Genomic DNA, 24,204 nt, shown 5'->3' with positions numbered 1-24,204 from the left:
ATCATCAGGTGTCCAAGAAAAGATACAGCATGAGGGGACAGGATGGATTTAGAGTATTTATACTTGCAGCTTGAGATAGGGTGCTGTGTTTTTATAAAATAAACCTTGGCACAATTAGTAGTGCATTGTATGTGGAAAATACCTTGTGCTACTGGAAGGTGGGTTAAGAGAAGGACACTGGCCTCACTGATGAAACAGGAAGACAATAGGGTTCATATTCTGGAAGATTAAAATGGCTAAAGGATTGCTTTTATCCAAATCTCAATTGTTCTGTTTCATTTGTAGAAAATGTTATTTTGCTCTTAATGGAACAATGACTTCTTTATTCTTATTCCATCTGAGCCACTTTACATAATACTGAATTACCTGAATACGTTCTTTTGCATGATCAGAATAGTTCTGAAAATTGTTCAGTGTCTAAGCGGCTTATATTTAATAGACACTTCTACAATATTTCCCCACCAATTATATACATGCTCAGGAGAAAAAAAACATTTTTACATTTAAATGCAGCCAATAACATTGACTGAGGTACATATTACAGGTTAAGTTCCATTAACGATTTAAAAAAATTAAAATCTAGGTTCCCTGACAGCACATCTTGCAGAATTTCAGCAAAAAGAAAAACAACCAGAGCAGGGAATTTCATAGAGTACTTTAATTATGTATTGAAAAATAAATTACAGGAAATAACTTTAAAATGCAACAGAAGACAACCGAATTCCACGACTAACATTCCCATTGCTTTGCCATAAGGGGTGGGATTGCAGTGCTCAAGGCAGGTAATATCACAAATATATCAAAACCTCAAATTTGATGCACTCTTATGCTTACATCAATCACAAATAACATTCCTTTACATAAACTGCACGGAGCCTACCACTGTACCAGATTTTGCCATTAACTACAAAAACTTTGATACAAAATTTGGTATTTATATATTTATATTTAATATACATGCCCCACCTCTATGATTTGATAGAAAATTAAATTAAAAAAGATAAATGCACTGTACAGACAATGCTAACAGGTAGCTACGGGCAACAGTTCTTTTTGGATGGATTTACTCCCATCCTTCTTCTCAAAATAAAGAAAAAAAATATAGCATATTGGATGGACTCAAGTGCCAGTAGTGAAATGGTAAAATCTCCCAGCAGTTTGACCGTCACTGATTTACACAACTGTTCTAGGGCTGTTTTCAGGAAAGGCAAGGCAAGCTTCAATTACCCCCAACTAACAGTAATTTTGTCCTCAAGTTAATCCAGTAGCCTGTGTAGTTTGGATTCATGCAATGTGTAATACTGGTAATACAAGCAAAGCATTAACAAAAAAAAACTAACTGGCTCATTTCAAACTTTACTCTGCATCACTACCTCAATGATCCCATGGATTTATCTGTACAGTATACTACAGTGCAAACCAGCCTTTCACACATAAATCCACCAACACTCAAAAGGAGACCTGAAAAGGAAATTCGATTAGCGTTCTCGTGTCAAAAAGTAACATTTAAATTACAAATGTTACACATCCCTGAACCATCTTGTTTAGTGATGTATCTACCTACCCACTGAAAAATCATCTTCAGGAACATTTCCTTCTTCGTTCTTCAGACCTTTGTGGCAGTGTCCAGTGAAGTTGGGCCTCTCACTTCAAAATCTACGCAGACTAATTTTAAATTGATTCACCAAGTCTGTAACCTACAGAAAGCACTTGACACCATAAGAGCCAGGCAAGGGCAAGTTGGATTGTCAGTTTGTCTTTAATTTGGTATGTTGGGAGCCCTGCTCAGTCAAACCTGCTTTGATGGAGTTTGCTACAGTCTGTCTTATGTTGTCCTCCATCAAATTGTCACTCAGTGGCTTCAACACCTGTAATATGGGAATGTTAAAAGAAAGAAAGGGAGACTTAAAATGGGGTAACCAAAAACATGCTATTAACAAAAGAGAACAGTAATACCATGTTTATTAAATATTTCCCCATTAAATAGTTGCAGAATAGCTACAAGAATGTTGAACAGAAAAGAATGATGAAAGACTGAATGGAAAACTAAGTGCAACCATGTGCATTAAAAAGGGAAAAAGAATGTTAAATGGAAAATATGCTAAACCATGGCAGCCTGTGCTATTCTGGCATATAATACAATGGATAATACATGGTTTATATTTAAAAAATTAAAATCAAAAATCTTAATTAATGGTCTGAATCAAGATGCATTTACCACAGTTCTCCTTCAAGTGGGTCTGCTTGCCCTCCTAACAGTCACTTAAAAAGAAATGAGCAGTTCTGCACCCTACATTGTCGAGTTAGCTGTGTACATTTTACAGCCTGTGTTACACAGCAAGACCCTGACCAGTTTGTTACTGTGCATGTGTAAATGTCCACACTTCCCCCCCCAAAAAAAATATCAAACAGATGATTAAAGCGCAACAGCTAGTTTTTCTTCTTGTTGTTGTTGGACGAAAGTCTCAGTGTTGATGTAATAGAACGATGTATCACTCTATTTCGAGCTGAAGTGAACAGCTTGCATAATACCTAAAACAAGGAGTTGTTAGTTAGTGATCACCAATGCACTTGATTTGTCAATCCAGTTAGCAACTGGGAAGACTGCAATATATTAAACAAAGTTTCTGTTTGTGGTAATAAACCAGATAAGGTTTTCACCTTCTTTGGACTCCTCTGGATTGCATGAAGGGAAAGAAAGAAAAGGCAGTCAGCCAGAGTGGGCAGTGATCAGTATAGATAGATAAAAAGACTGGGAACCAAAGCTTAATTTGAGGCAGCACACACTAGTTGAGGATAACAGCCACTAGAACATACGATGCAGCCAGAGTAGATATTTAAAAGGTGAATATCTAAACAGGGATCAACATCACTGAATGGCTCATATGGGGCACTGGGCAAGTGGAAATGTGGCTTTCACTGATTCCCAAAGCCCCTTCCCAAACTATTCCAGATATGGTCCCACCCCAGCCATCATTCACCCTAACTGGTGTTCGTGACTCAATTGGCTGAATCACCTAACAACTTACTGATTTCGTCTCATTCCCACTTGTGCCATATTAAGGAACTATTTTGGAGCATAGCTATTTCAGTTATCATTTGTTCGATTTAGTGTCCAATCACTTGTGAGTATACACAGCGAGTCAAAAAGTCTTTTTAGGAAAGGATAGATAAAAAGGTGTCATTTTTTAAAAATGACATCTACAAAGCTGATTTTTCTATTCCCTGACCCAACTGCTTCTGAGATCAACTAATTTAGTACAGATTAAGAATTGAACCAGGACCTCCTGGTCTGTAGGCCTGGTCTTCTCAACTAGCCCCAAATTCAGTTCAATTTTTATTTTTCTTCTATTGCCCCACGACTTCCTTGACCCTGGAGGTGTTCTGCTCACAAGCTACCACCAATGGCACTTCAGAATCACCTATTAGAAGAACCCAGAGAAACACACTCCATGTGGAGAAGTACCTGATTGCAATGAACTGCAAGTGGCAGAGATTGGAAATTTGGCACTTGGAAGATCATAGGTAGGAGGTACATCTTACCCATGACAATATGTCAAGGCTCCCAATAGCAGACCACTCAATTCTCTTCCACTTTTAAAATCCGGTAGTTTGTTTTCCCCTCTACCAGTAGCTTTCTTAACTTAATTATGCTGCCTCAATCTCCTTCAGTCCTTCCCTCATCTATGCTTCTCAGTCTAATTTCTTTTGCCTGCAACTTAACTGAATGCTACAGTTAATCTTGCATTGCTTGCTTCAAAAGAAAGAGGAGGAGGGGGGGGGGGGGTCTTGATTCTCGGTTATTCAGAGCATCTGTATTTCAGTTTGGAACCTTAACAGGCAGGATAAAAAGGAACCAAAAAAGTTTTCCTACCATCTGTTTTTGCAAAAGATCAATTATATCCTTCACAAAAACAGCATGAAGCAAGGCTGTTTTAATGCAAATGTTAAATTAAAAATTCTATTTGTTTTTCTTAGAATGATGTGCACAGCAAAAGTTTTGGAACAATTCAACAGTAAAAGGCCAAATTTCAGTTAATCTTTCGTGGCTCCAAAAAATGACCAATAGGTCGAACAGAACAGTCACTGACTCAGGTTTCCTGCCATAAAAAAGGTACTTGCCTTCCAATTTGGTTTGCCCAGATCATTTTCCAGCTGTAGGCAGTACAGATGGAAGGGAATCTGCCAGCCTTGGCTCAACTGGTTTTTTCACTCACCTGAGTCAGAAGGTTGTGGGTTTAATTCCCACCCCAGAGACTTGATTATATAATCTAGGCTGCCACTTCAGTGCCAGAACTGAGGGACCTCTGCACTGTCTGGGAACAGTCTTCTGGATGAGACACAAATCCGAGGCCCCATCTGGACGTAAAAGATCCCACGGCACTATTTTGAAGAGCAGGGGAGTTCTCCCAGTGTCCTGGCCAATATTTATCCCTCAACCATCACAAACAGATTATCTGGTTGTTGTCACTGCTGTTTGTGGGGCCATATGACCAATTTGGCTGCCATGTTTCCTACATTACAATAGTGACCTCACTACAAAACTACTACTTTGGCTGTAAAGCACTTTGGGATGTCCTAAAAGGTGCTATATAAAAATGCAAGCTCTTTCTTCATAGCACACTGACACGACTACAATCAGTAACAGTGGATATGCAAAGGAACAAACCAACATCCCAACCGCGTGGGTCGGTGAGGGAGGTTGGGAACTTTCAGGAACCAAGTCAGACAAACACGATGGATCCCCTCCAAGCTGCAGTTATTATTTCATTAAGTGATGTGGAAGATGGACAGGTGATTACATTAATTTTTTTTTAAAGTTTATCCTCAAGTTTCTGTTAAATCTGGTCAACTGTAATTCAGGAATTTAAAAAAACTCATTTAGTTTTGCCAGAGACATACAGGAACAGAAGCAGCACCATGTTTACTGAGAGATGGTAAATAGGGGTTGAAGAATTAAAACAAACTTCTTATTTTAACAGCACATTGAAGATTATGCAGTAATGAACTTGCACCCAAGTGATTCAAAGTGACACCTTTTGAAGAGCACACTGTGCAAACTACTCACCAGCTAAGACTGTAATCACCCAGTAACAGTTAAGTTCCACTTTAAAAGTCGACATTTCATATGATCATTTTAAATGTTAAAAGGCAACTATCTATAAATGAAGTAAAGAGAGTTTCCTACATTAAATTGAACAAACCTTAGTGGCAATAAAAGGTGGGTGGGGGAAAAAGTGTACTAACCTGTTCCCATATAGTTTCAGCCACTTGATCAATGATTGCGCCAAATTCTCTGAATTCACCAGAATACTTAGTATAAGCCCAGGTGCAGAGGGATATTAGAGCCATTCCCATCACGAGATTGCATAAAGAAGCTATTGAGTTCAAACCAATGAATCCAGTCACTCCTGAGATTATATACATGGTAAACATCACAGCAAAAAGCGTGGCAGGTGTGCGAGCAGCATAAAAAATATTTTTGCTGTCGTTGTGCTTTACAAAGTTTGCATAGTTCTCCTCCATTTCTTGCTCAAGCTGCTCTTGGTAGCGCTGACAGAACTCGTCCCCACCCATTTTCTTGACAGATCGAAACTGCCTGATAGAAGCCTCTTTCAAGGTCAGATGCTGCTGCTGCAGATCTGCTGGTGCAATGTAAGGCTTATCTCCCCCACAGAACTGCAAGAACAAACACATTTACACTTCTTGAATACAATGCTATTTCTAAGCACTATTATCATGCCTTTATTCTACAGTTGCCAGATGAACAAAAGCATTTTCTTCACACTATTAAGTGGAATGCACCATACCTAAGCCTATCTGAAAGTTCTTGAAAGTACAAAGAATGTGTGTACACTAATACCAGTGCTACTGAAATGTTTTTTTTTTTAAATACATTTACTGACCTCCAGTGAAGGTGGGTAGAGTATATTTAAGGGGGAAGTTACCAAATAACCATGACAATCTTTGTGTGGAAGGAGATTACTCACCTTTTAAGTGTAGAACATGTGAAAATTTCTCCATTTTCTCCCATAGTTCAGGTCCCTTTTCTGGGCATGCATTGATCAGTTTTAATTGCTTGCTTCAGTGGACAACGTGTAAATCCCTATTCATGGGCAATCAGGATTCTATCTATTTCTCTCCCGCCCCCTCTGCTTGGTAACATCTTATTTCACAATTTGAAATTGCTTTTGTTTAACTTGCTATTTTTTCCAGCTTATAAAAAAGTTTCAATGGAAAGGACTTCAGATTCTGAATATTCATTTAACTATTTGGGTCATGGATCGTAATAGATCTCATCACAGCCAGCTCCACATTAAATCCCCGGCCCCATGGTGCCCCACATTGGGACCAACAATCCAGCGTTTACACTTTGTTCACAGTTTGCGTTTCTTCAGGCTCATAGTCTTCCTCACTCTCCGCTTCCTGTACTCTAATAGTATCTTCAATGTTATTCTGACTAATGTATAATTTTCTTAAATTTAATCTCAAGTGTTTGGGGGCATCCTAGACTCAAAAATAAGTGCGTTTTCAGAGCATGACTTAATGAGCCACACGCAAAGTTCTCTCATTGGCATCACAAAGCAATAAAGAAACAACTTCTCTGTACAAGGATCAAAGGCATACAATCCCAAATAGGGAGCCCTCTGATATCTAAAGCAGGGCTGTTTATATTGGATCCCACAACAGATTTTCAGCTGCTAAGTTTTACACATATTTAAGGGATCATCAAAAGGATCACTTCAGTCTCTTGCAGGATTGTTCGATGCTTTCTCCCTGTCCCTCACTTGTGGAGCTGACAAGCATCTTGACCATGTGAAATAAATATCAACATTTGAATCTATTCCATCTGGAATTACCAGTTCAGGAGAATAAGTTTAGGGTTAGGAATAAGTCAGCCTCATTAGGTGAGTAGAAACCAACTTGCAACACAAAAGAGTTACAGTGGGGGAAAATACACAAGTATGAGACTGCTTTTATTATGTGTTGAGATGTTGTCTTTACTAAATACCACAGAACTTTTATTAATGGAAGTAAGTAGCAGTTACACATACTACATTGCAAGTTCCAAAGTCAGAAAACTACTTGGGTGCAATCAATGTTAGTAAAATAAAAACTGAACCCACTGAATTAAAACAACTAAATTACATAGTAAATAATGGATCTTGTATAAACCACCCAAAATCACTAATGAGTAGAAAATCCCTAAAATTTACTCTAACCTCAATATATGGAACGGCATAAAAGTTTCCCTCCCTTCAATTTGAAAAGTGGGTGGTAGCACAGATTGATTATGAAGTTACAACAGTCATTAACACGAACAGTGGGAACGGGACAGAAGTGTAGGATAATGTGCAGATTAAAAACCATACCAAAATAGAACATAGGCACTGCATCTCAGAAGAATCCACAAAATTTATATTGGTAATTTTGCAGTGGGCAATAGTTACATACCATCTCCATGGCTTTGTTGTAGACATCTTTCGCTCCTGCAACAGCAGTTAGATTGTTGGCTTCAGCTGTTGCCTATAAAACAATGACTGCTTTAATGATCTTTCTCTTAGCAATCTTCTGCCTGAGAAGAGTTTTCACAAATCTACAGAGCACTGCAAATGAACCTCATTATAAAGTGCTTTCTGAAAACCATCAACCAAGAGTGTATAAAATGTACAATTGTAAATAGGTACTAAATCAGACATTTGCCAATTGCCAAGTTTTCAGTTCAAAGCTTGTCCCCATGGTTCTGGGGAAACCAGTTTTGTAATCTTGCAAGGATCTAGGAGATTGCTCACCAGAAAGTCAATCAAAATAATGTTTGTGATGAAATAAAAATGATGGAGATGCCAGTGATGGACTGAGGTGGACAAATTAAGGAATCTTACAACACCAGGTTATAGTCCAACAGTTTTATTTGAAAATCACAAGCTTTCAGAGATTATCTCCGTCAGGTGAGTGAGTGAATGAGAGAGAGGTTCTCAAATCGCATATCTTATATTAGGCTGGGAATCAAAGGTGTCGTTGGTGTTCAGACAGGTTAGCCACGGAAAACAGTATGTCCCAGTATACTGAATACACAAGGGTTAAATTACACAGACAAGGAGAGAGAGAGAGGGTCCAGTTTTATTAAAAACATAACTTTTTTTTCCCCCGCTGGTGGGGTTACGTGTAGCGTGACATGAACCCAAGATCCCAGTTGAGGCCGTCCTCATGGGTGCGGAACTTGGCTATCAATTTCTGCTCGACGATTTTGCGTGGTCACGTGCCAGACAGGCGGGTTCCCTCCCAGTTGGGGAACACTTTAGCAGTCAAGGACATTCAGCCACCGATCTTCGGGTAAGCATTCTCCAAGGCGGCCTTCAAGACACACGACAACGCAAAATCGTCGAGCAGAATAATAAAACTGGACATTCTCTCTCTCTCTGCCTTTCGGGCCTCTTTCTCTCCTTGTCTGTGTAATTTGACCCTCGTGTATTCAGTATACTGGGACACACTGTTTTCCGTGGCTAACCTGTCTGAACACCAACGACATCTTTGATTCCCAGCCTAATACAAGATATGCGATTTGAGAACCCCTCATTCACTCACTCACCAGACGAAGGAGATAATCTCCGAAAGCTTGTGATTTTCAAATAAAACTGTTGGACTATAACCTGGTGTTGTAAGATTCCTTACAAATGAAATAAAAATTCAGCTGAGGTGAATGGCCCAGTGTCTCAGTTCTGGGAGGGAGTGGAAACTGCATGTGTTAATTGAAAAATCTCTAATTTAAGCATTCAGCTTTGTGATATATAATTATTTCAATGATTCTGACAGACTAGTTAAAGAAATCAAGCACTTTGAAAATGTCTTTCAGGCATAGGGGAAATCTCCATTTATAATACATTAAAACACCTCTACATCTATACAACACATTGTAGATATGTAGAAACTATAAGCAGCTCTTAAGCATCCAGTTTTGAGTTACCAATTACTAAACGATTGTTGACCACAAAAATGGAGGTGGGTAGGGGTGAGAAAGAGAAGTTTGGTTTCCTTCAACCACAATATTCATCTTAATATTGGAGGATATAATGTTTGTGTCAAAGGATCAAACATTCCTGAGTTAGAGTTTTAAATGTTTATCAATAGAGAATGCTTCTCCTTTTCCCCACCGCCAAACTAATTTATATACTTCAAAACCATGACCCAATGAAGTGGCAATATCTGCCCTTAATTTATTTCAAGTCATAATTATAACCATTTTAGAAACACTCCTCAAAACAGTCAACATTTTAACAATTTAGGATAGGATGCTCAACACAGATAAGAAAAATTAGAACACCTGATTACCCCAGTACCAGGAAGCTACAGCTCTGAGAAAAAGAGATTAAAAGTACCTGCAGCATAGATTTTGGATGAGGTAGTTCCTCTCCTTGATAAATTTTGATGTAAGCCTGAAGGGCAAGAAAGAGGAGTTACTGGAACATTAGTGTGCTAATAGTGCCTTCTGAAATAAAACAAACAAACAAACATTCATAAAAAAATCTGAATTACTATATTAGAACAAATACTAAAAACTGACTAGTCAGTCACTTTTCCTACCTTGAAGTATTCAACAAGATCTCGGCAAGTCACTTTGGAACCTCCTATTTCCTTCTCTACCAAGTTTTCAGGCGACAATAGAAATGGCACTACATTGCGGAGCTCCTTCTTGAAGTCACCATCAATGTCTATTGGGACAAAATAAATGCCAACAGTTTGCAAATTACAATATATCACAAGGCTACATCTAAAGTAAACATACCTACTCACAGTTTTCACTCAAGTAGCTTGCTTTATGATGCAATGTACTTCATTTAAAAATTTTGCTTACTGCTGAAGATGAATATACAACAGCACCTTGCTGTGCACAAATTGGCTGCTGCATTTCCGACAGTGACTAAACTTCAAAAGTACTTAATTGGATGTAAAACGCTTTGGGGCGTCCCAAGGTTGTGAACAGTGTTATATAAATGCAAGTCTTTCTTTCTGCATACTATCTTAACCTTCTGAGCCATCAGGAAAGGCAAGCTTCCTTTCCAATCGTTAACCTGCATTTAACTACCGAATAGTTAGGATCTCCAAGCTGACTACACAAGAGCTGCTGGGGAGAAATTGAATCTTCTCAAAATAGTTAACCTCATCACAAAAAAAATAGTAAATCGAGTAAGTACAACTATGGAAGAGAAATTTATTTGGCATTATAAAAATACTAGCTACCCTACAGCCAGGGCCAGAAATTCTGGGGTTGGGAATGAGGGAGGGGGCTTCTAGCCTACTCTCCAGCCAGGACCAGAAAGGAGAGAAGAGGAAGGAGGAACAACTAGGACCAGGGATTGGCACGGCAGTGATGGTGCTGAAGGAGGAAGAAAAAAGACTGCTTCACCAGCAGGACACACACATCTGGCCTACACTCCAGCAAAGACCAGAAGCTCTTCAAGGCAGTGGGGGTTTGAAGCTGCCTGACCGCTCAGTGGGCTGTAGAGTGGGGGGTGGGTGCGGGCAGCAAGTAGGAAGAGAAGCAATGGTAGTGCCAGTGGGAGGATGGGTCATAACCCTCTCCCAATCATTGCAGCCAGCCAATGGGGTTTTGAAGGACCACCTCCATTCCCAGGAACCTCCTGTAACCAGTCTTGGCTTGTGAGTCTGTGCTGTTCCCAGCTTTGCCTTTGGACTAGGTAAGTTGGCATTCCCCAGCTCAGTTTCCTTTATGTCAAGTCTTCCAAATCTTGAATTCCATTCCCCACCCCCAAGTCAGCCAAACCTAGCTCCACCATTGAAGAACAAAACAGGATAGCTGCTTTTGCCCAAGTAATATAGGCTGGTGTCTGTTTCGATGTGTTATGCAACTGTGGGGCAGGGACACATTCACTAAGGGTCAACAGTAATCTTTTAAAAAAAAGTTCAACAGCATCGGGTTCTCAAATGGAGATGAATTAACTTAGGTTATCTGACTTTTACTTCAGGTTGTGGAGGGTGAGGTTCGCTGACAGTAACTTATCTTTAAAACTGCAAATCTGAGGGAACGTAAATCTGTTTCTGCTGGAGCGGCTTATCAGAAAAGGTTATTTTTTTAAAAATAAAAGCAGATATGCAAATCCAACCAACCTGCGAGGTGAAAGATTGGGTTAGCAGTATTTAAAATCCTATCAAAAATTATTCACTACTGTTATGCAGGACACAAGGCTGAGTAAAACAGGCAAGATGCAATACGCTTAACACTGAAAACTATCTCAGCACCATCAACAGGCATAACTGGTAATGGTTTTGCCCAGGGAGCAAGGTGACCATGAAAATTTGATGGAACACAAGCACCAATATCTTAAATACATCTGGGAAATCAGTTCTTAGCCTCAATTAAATGCTCCAAATAAAGCAAGTCTGTTAGATCATTACAATTTCTGATTATAAAAATTATAGCTCCAAAACCTCCAAGTCACGCACCATCCTGACTTGGAAATATATTGCCGTTCCTGCATTGCCGCTGGGTCAAAATCCTGGAACTCCCTACCTAACAGCACTGTGGGAGTACCTTCACCACACGGACTACAGCAGTTCAAGGTAGCTCACCACTTTCTCAACGACAATTAAGGCTGGACACTAAATGCTGGCCTTGCCAGTGATACCCACATCCCAAGAATGAATTTTAAAAAAAGTAACTCCATAAAATATTTGACATTGTTTGACTTGAGTGGAAGATTTCACCACTGAATAGAAAACAAAAAGTCTATTCCTCTCTAGAGCTAAATATCCAATTATAGATCCCAGGAAGAAGTGTCAGCTGCGAGTACTCCAGGACAGGACAGTGAAGTGATTAGTGGTTAGATATTTAATTCTAGTATGTCATAATCTAATATGGGGATGGATAAAAGACGACTAGATTAATCTCCTATGGAAGGTGGATACAGAAATCTTAGACTTGTGTCGTTAAAGGTGACACTTTCTATCCAGAAATGTAACCATGGCAGTTATAGTTAAGGTGATTTAGGTCACTAATATTCTCACCATCAATAGAGCATTCATTTACAAGGAAACTGAACGAGGCTCAACGTAAAAAAAAAATTGATGAGTGGGGAAGAGAGGTGTATTTATAATATACAGTTACATGACAGTCCCCAGAAGTGTTACACAAGAGAACACTATAGTAATATTCCATTATGTCAGGTGAAGGGAAGGAAGTAAAAAAAGAGACTCCAATCAGTACCACTAGGTCTAGCAGCATTCCAGGCCTGGAATAAGGAATCTTAAAATGACAAAAAAACATGTAGATACATTGCTTTGAACCTTTGATTCCTGTTCCCTTCATGCATACACAAAATAGAATTCACCAGATGCCAAATATGGTCATGCCAACCAGGTCATCTGGATTATGAAAATTTATCATGCAGCAAATATCTGCATGTAACTTAAGTGCTCATTACCAATGAGGGCTTTTGGATACCTTTTAATCTTCCATCAAAACTAGGATTCGTGGCAACTTTCAGACCTGGATGTGGCATTAGGAAGCAAGTGATCTTGGCAAAACAGGAGTGGATATGTTTCCTAACATTCTGCAACTCTTCGTGCTGGTTTTGTTTTATCTAAAAGAGAGGAAAATAAAATAGCTATAGTTAACTGAAGAAATGTAACTGTAGCTGACCCTGTACATTGCAAATGATGGTTATTAACAGGAACAATGTCAATCCAGTGGTATGGTCTACTGAAGCAATTATTACTTTCTCCTGGAGTAACTTTCCTCCCCAGACTCCCTTAGCAAGGTACCAAAGTCAGAAAGCACTGAGCAGACACTAGGCATTTTCTTCAAAAAGGAAATATTTAAATGCTGGAGGGATGCTCAAACTACCTCAATCTGCACCTCTCCGACAGGAGGTCAAAATGGACATTAGCAGAGGAAACAGTTCACCTACTCTACATCTCAGTCCAAGTACAGTCCATGGCAGGAATAAGGGGGTGAAGAGGGAGAAATTAAACTGGACACGGGAAATCACAACAGTAGGAATCAGCAGCAACACCGCATACTCCTACTGTGTGGCAGTTTTAAATGAGAATATAGAGTGTTGAGGAACAAACCAAAACAAATACCTCAAATTCAATATTGCTATAGATCTTAGAAGAGGTACATATTTCATGATTGTGAATTGCTGCATGCACGATGCAAATGACTGAAAGAGTATATTTAAACTTTCAGCCTTCCTCATTTTTGTACAAACTATTTAAAACACACTACCACCCCCTCAAGTTCAAAACTTTTAGTACATCTTCCCAAGACAGTAACAAAAGTCTTAACCAGCCAGCAGGGGGCACATGGCTATTAGCCACAGAACTTTATCCTATTAAAATGTTGGATTCCTCTCTCGCTTATAGGAATGCTGAGAAAAGCCAAACAAACAATCAACTTGGTGTATTGAAATATAATAAAACATTAAGTTACATAAAAACTGAGGATAACATTTAAAATCTTACTTCCAACCGTTTTTCCAAGAAGCTCTTGCCTCCTTCCAGTCCATATGGATGTTCATAAGGATAACTCCAATCTCTTATTAAAAACATTAGAGTCTACATAGAAAGAATACTAATCAATTTCATTTCAATTTACCCTCTGGCAACAAAAAAAAAACCACTATTTACAGAGCCTGTCACATCATCAGGATGTCCCAAAGCACTTCACAGATAATAAATTACTTCAAGTGTAGGAAACGCGGCAATCAATTTGCGCACAGCAAGGTCCCACAATTAGCAAAGAGATAGATGACCAAATAATCTGTTCGTGGTGTTGGTTGAGGGATAAATGTTGGCCAGGACAGTGTAAGAACTCCCCTGCTCCTCTTTGAATAGCGCCAAAGAATCTTTTACGTCATTTGACCAGGCAAACAGGACCTCGGTTTAGATATTTCACTTGAATGTCAACACTCCTCCAGCACTGCACTTAAGTGTCAGCCTAGATTATGTGCTCAAGTCTCTGGGGTGGTGCAAGAACCCATGACCTTATGACTCCGGCAAGAATACCACTGAGCCAAGTCTGCAGACAAAAAGGCATTGTACACTAGTGCTATTATGACAGTTAGAAGACTGAAAATTCCACAATTGCAGGCATATATTTTAAACCTTCTCCGTTCTTAATACAATTCACTCCTAAAGAACCAGTTGCTAGCTGTACACAGATTTAAAATTTTCACTAATGCAGTATGCAGCTGTCTTGAACAGTCAGGCCAAACTGGTATCTTTACAGGGCAGGGTATGGCTAACTTTAGCTGTACAGCTGAAATTTAAATCTAACAAGTAAGCAGATAGTCAGGTTAGCTGGCTATGTGACTAAATTTAAGCATTTGCTTTGCCATGATCTGCAGTTCCTATGTGATATTCGGGGACCTAGAAGTTTATTGACAAGGTACAACCCAACTATTTAAAATACATACCCAGTTATCTTAGAAATAAACACTCAATTCTCACTGTACAGTCTTAGGTACCTGAGCAAAAACCTTAGTGATTCTGAAGGGATAGCATGGTGAAGGAAGGTCACATAAGTAACACCTAAACTCTAACATTCAATGCAAGTCATTAAATATACTAAACCTGGAAGGGTTTTTGGTAAACTTCCTCCATAGCCAGTCGACCATATTCTGTGAAGAGCTACAAAGAATAAAAAGTTTGTGTAGCCATTAAGTTTGCAAATGGTAGATTTTAGAATGTTCCTTATAAGGATTACAAATTATAGCTTGAACACAAAAATACCAATTAACAATAGATTCTGAACATACCAAAGCTCAAGGGTCTCAGTAAAAATGGGTATATAGATTTCAATGTATGGAGACCTTTGCTTCTGTCCAGTCCTCCTCTCCTGGACTGGGCAGACTACCAGACACATGCTCTCACCATGCCTGCATTTGCTTACAATATCTGTAATCCTAAACCTAGCCTGACAGATGATGTGGTAGCCTCCTACAGTGAGGACATCCGACCACCTGGTAAGTTTGTGGGTCAGCACTATCCCTACAATGCTGGGTTCATCAGTTTGTCAATAGGAGCAGAGCAGAGAACAGAACAGATGTTTCCTATGCCACTGGCTCCACTAAATTCAAAAAAGATACCTAATGCTGACCATTCCATATGCAGACAAGTGTCAGAGGGGAAAGCAGGAGATTGCTGCTTAAGTCAGTAGGAGAAGACTGATGTTGGTCGGGTTTAGGAGTACTACAGGAGCAAATGCAGGTAGTTTAACAATCAGTGGTCAGAGCTAGTGCGCAGGAAAACAAAATTGGGCCAAAATTACTGACATACTGAAGTAAAATATTAAACAAAGTCTGAAATATTAAGATTTCCCTGTAAATAAAATGGCTACTATACCTGTAAGTGTTGCAGATCATCTTCTTGAATGTTCTGAGACAAATTGTATACCTACAACAGAAACAGCCAAATAAAAATGCTTATTTTTATATTATATAGCGCAGAATGACGCCATTTAGCCCATCATGCCTGTGTCGGCTCTTTGAAAAAGCGATCCAATTAGTCCCTAACCCCTGGTCTTTCCCCATAGCCCTGCAAATTTTTCCTTTTTAAATATATATCCAAATTATCTTTTGAAAGTTACTACTAAATCTGCTTCCACCACCTAGAGTAATATGTTCTAGAAACAAGAGGGCAGACTATACTAAGTTTAGTAATAAGACTTATTTATAATCTAACAGTAAGGAACCATTTATCTAACAGTGAACGTGTGATCAAATTCAATGTTAGGTTTGAAAAGGAGAAACGCACCAGTTACTATGATTCTAGATTTTGGTACGGCTAACTTTAATGGGATGAGACACAGACTGACGACAGCAAACTGGTCAAGACTGTTATCAGGTAAAACTACAGATGAACAGTGGGGAGGTGGTCAAAAGAATTTAGCTTAATATAGGACCAGTATATACCCCCAAGGAGCAAGTGTTCTACTTACCAAATAAAACAGCCATGGTCGACAAAAGGTGAGAGAAAACATAAAACTAAAAGGAAAGAGCATACAAAAGTGCAAAGAATAGTGTAGATCCAGGGGACTGGGAGAGACGTAACGAACAGTGAAGAAAGACAAGAGATAGTAAGAGCTGCAAAAAGGGAATACAAAAAGAAATTTGCAAGGGATATCAAGATTTAACACAAGTTTATATAATTATATTAGAAGAAAAAAGGGTAGTCGAGGGTAATGTGTACCTTTTAAAAACAGATTTGGGTAATACTGCAAATAAAAATAAGGAAATGGCAGACATGTTGAATAATTACTTCAGGTCAATCTTCACAGAAGGGGATAATATACCTGCCATTCCAGGGAAATAAAGAATCAAGGACTGTAACTCACTAAAAAGTTAATATAACCAAGAAAACAGTATTAGAAAAAATAATGGCACTAAAGGCTGACAAATTCCCAGGATCTGACAGTTTCCACCCCAGGATTTTAAAAGGAAGTAGGTGAGGAAATTGCAGAGGCTTTAGCCATAATCTTCCAAAGTTCTCTCAATTCAGGAATTGTCCCTTTAGATTGGAAAATTGCAAATGTGACTCCATTATTTAAGAAAGATGAGAGAAACCAGGGAATTAGACCTGTTAGTCTAACATCTGTTGTAGGGAAGTTATTGGAATCTATAATTAAGGACAGTGTGACTGAGCACTTGAAAAATTTGAGCTGGAGAGAGCTGGGGCCTCAACTAATCACTATATTTATTAATGACTTAGATAACACAATAGAGCCAAATATCCAAGTTTGTCAATAACAAAGATTGGTAGCATAATAAGTAGTGTAGACGGGAGCATAAAATTACTAACACATCGATAGATTAAGTGATTGGGCAAAACAGTGGCAGATGGATTTCAACCCAGATGAATGAGGTCATCCGCTTTGGACCAAAAAAGGGTAGAGTACTTTTTTTTAAAAAAATGGTGAAAAGCTAGGAACAGAATGTTAGCCCTTTAACTAAAGAGCTAGAATATATTGGGGGGGGGGGGGGGGGGAAGGAGGAAGTTTTGCTACAGCTATACAAAGCCCTGGTTAGACCACATCTGGAGTACTGTACCCAGTTCCAGGCATTGCACCTTAAGGATACATTGGCCTTAGAAGGAGTGCAGCACAGAATATTATCAGGCTCCACAGGTTAGATGAGGAGAGGAGAGATTATATAAACTAATCTTGTATTCCCTGGAATATCGAAAGTTAAGGGGTGATTTGGTTGATGTTTTTAGGATATTGAAAGGAATTGAGAGAAAAAAAACTTTCCACTGGTGGGAGAGTCTGGGACAAGGGGACATAACCTTAAAATCAGTGCCAGGCCATTCAGGAGAGAAAAGTTAGGGAACACTTCTTCACACGAAAGGGTGGTAGAAGTGTGGAACTCTCCCACAAAAGCAGTAGATGCTAGCTCAATTAATAACTTTAAAAATCAGAGATCAACAGATTTTTGCTAGCTAAGAGTATTAAGGGATTATGGAGCCAAGGCAGGTGAGTGGAGTTAGGCTACAGACCAGCCATGATCTCAATGAATGTTGGAACAGGTTCAAGGGGCTGAATGGCCTACTCCTGTTCCTATGTTCCTTACAGGCAGTGCATTCCAGATCATTCTGCATGCTAAATATATTTGACATTTTCTGGATGCCCATTGTATTGAGAAGCTGGCTAACTGACCATAAATGTGTTCAACATGTATTAACTCAATTATTGAAATCTCACATTCTAGAAAGACAAAATACAGTATTGATTACTGAACATTACAATTGACAAGTTTTTGTTAAAAATAAACAAGGACAGGTCTCCCAATGAATGTTAATGTAATGGCAAACATGTCAAAAACTGCTGCATCACTAGTATGCAGTTGGAATTTTGATTACCTGAACAGAACTTGTCATGGTGCTGAGAGCAAACACTGTAGCACAGTCTCTTATGGTTGACTGACTATCAAAGGCCCCCTGAGTATCCATTAAAAGCACTGCAACCTAGAAGAAAGTAATTCCAAAGTTTGAGAATAGTTTTTTTTTTAAATGACATACATGAAAATGCCAGCATTTGGTAGGTTGGAATAATATCAGTTTATCTAAATAGCTGCAAAGATATTTATTTCAGTTAACATACTGCATTCAAAGTGCATTTCAACATAGACCAAGTGGTTTGTTGGTTATTTCTACATAATTTCCAAGCCTGTGATCTAATGAGGGTTAGTATAGATGAGGGAACCAAGATGCCTACCAGCTTCTTTAAAAAAACTTCAAAAAAGGTAATGCACTGCATGTATTCACAAAACTATTACTAGAAAAGTTACCAATGCAAATGCTGCCCTGATTAGTTTAAAAAATTGTACCTATGGATCAACTTACAATTCATTAAATAGGGAAGTTGATTTATTAATGTACAAAATTAGCTTCTTGATGAGACAAGTCATGATTTTAATCTTTCAAGAGATGTTAAACCGAAGCCCCCTTTGTTTGTTCAGGTGAATGTAAAAAGCTCCCATACCACTATTCAAAGGAAAGCAGGTAAGTTGTCTCAGACAACATTTATCCCACAACCTGTACCAAAAACAGCTGCTGTGTGGAAATTGGATGCCTGTTTGTTTACCCAATAATAGTGACTATACTTCAAAAGTAATTCATTGGCTGTGAAGTATTTTGGGATATCCCAAGGACACAAAAAGCCCCATATAAATGCAAGGTCTTTCATCAAAATAACATTGATACAGGTTTGAAATTACATTTAAAATTCATAATAAGCATATACACTGTAGCAAAGTACCAGAAAAGTTGGAATGCTGCATTATATTTTAAACCCCCCCCCCCCACTTTTCTCCTGAAGACAATTTGTGCTGGGATATAGGTCTAGAGGCACCAGCAATCCTTGGGTGCAACACCTATTTTTCACATCTGAAACCAGTGAGCATCAGCTGCCGTGGACGGCATCACCACCAAGTTTAGACCTTTTTCACCAAGATCCTCACGCGCACACTTCCTGGCAGGGTCACTATTTAGGAGTTGAAAATCGCTCTGATTTTTAGCCCTGGGTTATGGAAGCCTGTGGTGGCATCCCTCCTGCTGATTTGACAGATCAGGATCTCTACTTGTACAGCTCAGCACCATACTGGGCACTACCAACTGAGCCATCAGTGGAGCTATGCAAACAAATTTCTAATGCATCTCATTTCTGATAACCCATATCTCCTAATCATATATTGTTAGATATAAAATTGCTCAAAGCTCTTCAAAAAATATGCTTCAATCTATTTTATGTGCATCAACACATGCAGACATTTAATTTCCTCTTGTATTTTGATTAAAAAAGGGAAAAATGCATGTTGTTCTAAATTTGGCAAGGAAAGCATATCTTCCTCATACCACTAAACCACATAGAAATCACAGAAATAGAATCACAGAAAATTTACGGCACAGAACAAGGCCATTCGGCCCATCGTGTCCACGTCGGCTGAGAAATGAGCCACCCAGCCTAAACCACTTTCCCGCATTTGGTCTGTAGCCCTGCAGGTCACGGCTCTTCAGGTGTTCATCCAGGTAGTTTTTTTAAAAAAAGTTGAGGGTGTCTGCTTCTACCACCCTCAGGCAGTGAGTTCCAGACCCCCTCCACCACCCTCAGTGAAAAAAGATCTTTCCTCATTTCCACTCTAATCCTTCTACCAATCACTTTAAATCTATGCCCCCTGGTTATTGACCCCTCCGCTAAAGGTAAATAGGTCCTTCCTATCCACTCTATCTAGGCCCCTCAATTTTGTACACCTCAATCAAATCACCCCTCAGCCTCCTCTGTTCCAAGGAAAACAACCCCAGCCTATCCAATCTGTCATCATAGCTAAAATTCCAGTCCTGGCAACATCCTCAAATCTCCTCTGCACCCTCTCTAGTGCAATTACATCCTTTCTGTAATGTGGTGACCAGAACAGTGCAGAGTACTCAAGCTGTGGCCTAACTAGTATTTTATACAGTTCCAGCATAACATCCCTGCTTTTATATTCTATGCCTCAGCTAATAAAGGAATGCATTCCATATGCCTTCTTAACCACCTTATCTCTGTCCTGCTACCTTCAGGAATCTGTGGACATGCACTTCAAGGTCCCTCACCTCAACACCTTTCAGTATCCTCCCATTTATTGCATATTCCCTTGCTTTGTTTGCTCTCCCCAAATGCATTACCTCACTTCTCCAGATTGAACTCCATTTGCCACTTTTTTAATCATGCCCATGTTTAAGTTGAAATCGTTAACGTATACCACAAAAAGCAAAGGACCTAGTACCGAGCCCGGCGGCACCCCACTGGAAACAGCCTTCCAGTTGCAAAAACACTGGAAGGCAGGAAGCTTCCTGCCACTGAGCCAATTTACCACATTCCCTTGGATCCCATGGGCCTTTACTTTTTTTGACCAATCTGCCATGTGGGATCTTGTCAAAAGACTTGCTAAAATCCATGTAGACTACATCAATTGCACTACCCTCATCGATCCTCCTGGTCACCTCGAAAAATTCAATCAAGTTAGTCAGACACGACCTCCTCTGAACAAATCCATGCCGACTGTCCTTGATTAGTCCATGCCTTTCTAAGTGAGTTTATCCTGTCCCTCAATTGATTCCAATAATTTACCCACCACTGAGGTTAGGCTGACTGGCCTGTAGTTACTCGGTCTATCCTTTTCTCCCTTTTTAAACAACGCTACGTTAGCAATCCTTCAGTCCTCCGATACTACGCCTGTATCCAATGAAGTTTGGAAAATTATGGTCAGAGCCTCCACTATTTCCTCCCTGGTTTCTTTTAACAGCCTGGGATACATTTCATCCAGCCCTGGCGATTTATCCACTTCCAACAATGCTAATCCCCTTAATAGTTCCTCTCTCACTATGTTTATCCCATCCAATATTTCACACTCCTTCTCCTTAACTTCAATTCCTGCATCATCCCTCTCCTTTGTGAAGACAGATATAAAGTATTCATCAAGAACAATACCCACATCTTCCACCTCCACACATAGTTTACCTTTTTGATCTCTAATAGGCCCTACACTTTTAGTGCTCCTCTTGCTCTTAATGTATTTATAAAACATCTTTGGGTTTTCTTTGATTTTACCTGCTAATATTTTTTCATGCTTTCACATGTCACTCTGTACTTTGACACGAAGGGCCACTGATTCATGCTGACTGAACAATTCAATTTCTTAATTACATGGGATTCCAGGATTACCAGTCTTTTGTGGAATTTTTTTTTAAAACTTCCCATTTGTTCCAAATTCCTCACCTCCCAAAAATTACAAATGGTTGACTTAGCTTAGCTTTTAACCTCCTGCTGTCCTGGCAGAGATTAGTTAGCGCAGAACGAAAGGCACACATTAGGGCAATTTAGAGCATTTGCAGATATGTATAAAAAAAACAAGGACATTCTTGTGGATTGAACCAGTGTGGTATTTAATGTTTTGTAGAAGTTCACTGTTGAGCATACCTGACTTCCATCAGACTTGTTGATTACAAAAACATCACTCCAGATTTGTATACCAGTAGTTTCTCGCTCACATCCACCTCGCCAAGTAAACCCGGTCAATGGCTCGTCATCTCCACCCAGCCACGTACCAGGATTCTGCAGAGGGAGGAAAAACAAACACCACATTTAGAACTTATGAAACTTTTTTGCAACTATTTCCACATGTTGGCAGCAATGTGCTATTTTTGAATTTTGCCCCCCAAAAAGAGTTCAAACTACCTATCTGATATAACCAATGAAGTCCCTGGTTTTAGAACTTTCTGAAAGACCAACTTAAACACTTTTGCCATAAGAAATAAGTGATTGTAAGTTAATGGTGTAGTTCAATGAAAACCCTCTTTTACATCAATAGTTTGCAATTAACTTTTTGTAATAGGTGCAAAAAGGATAGATGGAATTATGCTACCATTTTGTTTTATGACAGCCAAATCCTCAAGTCCCATGGGCAACTAACTTCCACTGGTATTGATCTTGCGTAGAATGGAGGCAGAATTTCCAACAGCAAATCTGCCCTGACCATTCAATAAAGATAGCTTACAAGCTCTTGCAACCCCAAGATTCAAATGCCACATTGAGACCTACTATACACAACAGAAGGTAAATAGCAACTTCAACTACCTGGATTGAATTCAGCTTCTGAACGCAATTTGGAAGATTGGCAATACATAATATGCAGGCTGTTTTGCTAGAATGAAGGAAGGAGATAATGGAGTGATTTGATAGAATTGTTTAAAATTCTGAAGGGATGGGACAAAGTAGATAGAAACCAACTGTTTCCAGGTGATTAAGGAGTTCAGAATAAGGGGACAGATACAAGATTAAATGTAAGATTTAGGACAACAGGAGAAACTTTTTAAAAAATAAACTGAGTTGTGAGGGTGTAGAACACACTGAGTTAGTGATTGAAGCAGAGACCATGTCAACATTTAAGATACAGATTAGATAAGTGGTTGAAGGAAAAGTGACTATGGGAAAAGGGTAGGCACATGGATTAGGACTACCTCATGTGTAGGATAAACACCAACTGGATGTGCCAAACAGCCTGTTTTTCAGCATAATTCTATGTAACCTCATTAAACAGAAATCTAAACTCTGCACCATAACAAACCTTTCTCTCCTCTACAACTTCCGAGCAATAGGTTTATCACCTTAGTTATACAGCTGCTCTAAAAGTAGTGATGAGAAGGCTGATTTCAGGGAAGGGATGTGGCAGCTGGTAAGTAGAAGAATGAAGACAGATAAGAGGTATCCTGAGCCAGAAGTGACCTTGACCATGTTCTCTTGACATTCAAAACCATTGTGGGAAAGGGTGGATACAAGAGGGGAAATTTGTAGAAGTGTCCCTTTCCAGGGAAGAGACCATTAAGACAGACCAAAAAGCACAAAGTTGAGTACTGATGGGATAAGTCTCATAATTGGCTAAGGCATCCCAGGTCAGGGAGAGGAAAAATATACAAAAATCACCAGGGTTTCTATTCTTGATGAACTAGCCACAAATGCTATTTTTGTGGACTATGCATGCCAAGGTCACCTCATATACAGTACTTGGAATTTTAAAAAAAAACAGGAAATAGAGTGCCAGACAGCATTGGAAATGCATCAGGCCCTATTTAGGTCCAAGTTTATCACTCCAATGTGATATACAAATTTTAAATATATTTTTGATTTTCAAAAATAGGATCGGGGTATATTTCAGAAAGATCTACAAGTTAGACCCTAGATATTTCTGGATTTCAAGCCAACTATGAAATGTAATGGATACCTACTGATCCATACAAGATCAAAAAACCCACGAGATCAAAACAATTAAAGACTACATTGTTGGAAATTCTAGCATTAATTAAGGCAACAATTAATGAATTGATCTTGCATTTGCCCAAACAAATTAATATGGGAACAGTTTTATTGTTTTCTAGTTAAATTCCAGTACATGGTTCTGCATCACCACTACAGTCTACTAGTTTGTCAAAAGCAGAACTACACAGATGTGCAATTCCACTACACACCAACATTCACTTCACTCTGCAATTGAAAAAATGCAACAACTGCTCAGCCCATGACTCATTCATATCAGAGCGAGTGAAGCAACTAAGGGAACATCATTTCTCACAAGTGACAGCAGTGGTTCAATCAATACAATTTTATTTTGATTTGATCTTTTGTTCAATGATCAGCTGTGTTAAAGCTGCAAATATACAATTGCGAATGGACTGGACACCAGCTGACCCAGTAACCACGAACTGGATTCTAATATTTGGGCATTGAGAATCAGTATATCTACATCTAAAATTCTGGCAATAAGAACAATGATGGTACTGAATAGTAAGGTTTTAATTGGGATGTATATTAAAATTAACAGTTTGAGGTTTAACAGGGTCAGGGTAACCACCTGAAGTTAATATGGGAATAGTGAGAATTTCTGATCCAGCCTTCAACTGAGATTGGAGCAGTAATTGTAGTCATTTCCCTCGCCATTTTTATCCTGGGTCCTCACTTACATTTCCAATCCTTTCAGAATCAGTAACTGTTCAATGCCTGTAATGTGGTGTGTGTTATGTTTTGTTGTAAACCTAATATTACAGTAATTTTAAATAGAATACAATAAATTGTCTGCAGCTTCATAAAGCTTCAAGTGATACATAAAGATTTCTGACTATATCCATTTAAAAGCACCCTTAATTACAGTTATCATT

General features: G+C 39.0%; 1 protein-coding gene and 1 long non-coding RNA gene across 4 annotated transcripts in view; one reads left to right on the top strand and one right to left on the bottom strand.

Moving 5' to 3' along the window:
• Positions 1 to 640: 640 nt before the first annotated feature.
• atl2 (atlastin GTPase 2) overlaps positions 641 to 24,204 on the bottom strand; it is an 81,322-nt gene continuing 57,758 nt past the window's right edge. For 2 of the 3 annotated variants that reach the window (XM_067989298.1, XM_067989299.1), the window contains exons 3-13: positions 21,473 to 21,607; positions 17,875 to 17,979; positions 15,364 to 15,414; positions 14,593 to 14,649; positions 13,483 to 13,575; positions 12,461 to 12,599; positions 9,583 to 9,710; positions 9,378 to 9,434; positions 7,456 to 7,527; positions 5,248 to 5,679; positions 641 to 1,868 (exon numbers count right to left, since the gene is read on the bottom strand). In XM_067989298.1, the coding sequence (XP_067845399.1) occupies positions 1,749 to 1,868; positions 5,248 to 5,679; positions 7,456 to 7,527; positions 9,378 to 9,434; positions 9,583 to 9,710; positions 12,461 to 12,599; positions 13,483 to 13,575; positions 14,593 to 14,649; positions 15,364 to 15,414; positions 17,875 to 17,979; positions 21,473 to 21,607 (1,389 nt within the window). In that variant the 3' untranslated portion in view covers positions 641 to 1,748. Of the gene's footprint in view, positions 2,533 to 5,247; positions 5,680 to 7,455; positions 7,528 to 9,377; positions 9,435 to 9,582; positions 9,711 to 12,460; positions 12,600 to 13,482; positions 13,576 to 14,592; positions 14,650 to 15,363; positions 15,415 to 17,874; positions 17,980 to 21,472; positions 21,608 to 24,204 lie in introns of all 3 variants that reach the window. The other variant, XM_067989300.1, reaches the window with a different exon arrangement.
• Positions 4,625 to 22,205, top strand: LOC137324700 (uncharacterized). Its single transcript, XR_010963708.1, has 3 exons — positions 4,625 to 4,794; positions 4,983 to 5,096; positions 21,936 to 22,205. It is a non-coding gene; the product is annotated as an uncharacterized lncRNA (long non-coding RNA).

The sequence above is a fragment of the Heptranchias perlo genome, chromosome 8, assembly GCF_035084215.1.
Source record: "Heptranchias perlo isolate sHepPer1 chromosome 8, sHepPer1.hap1, whole genome shotgun sequence".
NCBI classification, from domain to species: Eukaryota; Metazoa; Chordata; class Chondrichthyes; order Hexanchiformes; family Hexanchidae; genus Heptranchias; species Heptranchias perlo.
Note: the sequence above shows the minus strand (reverse complement) of the source record. Positions and strands in the feature narration are given on the sequence as shown.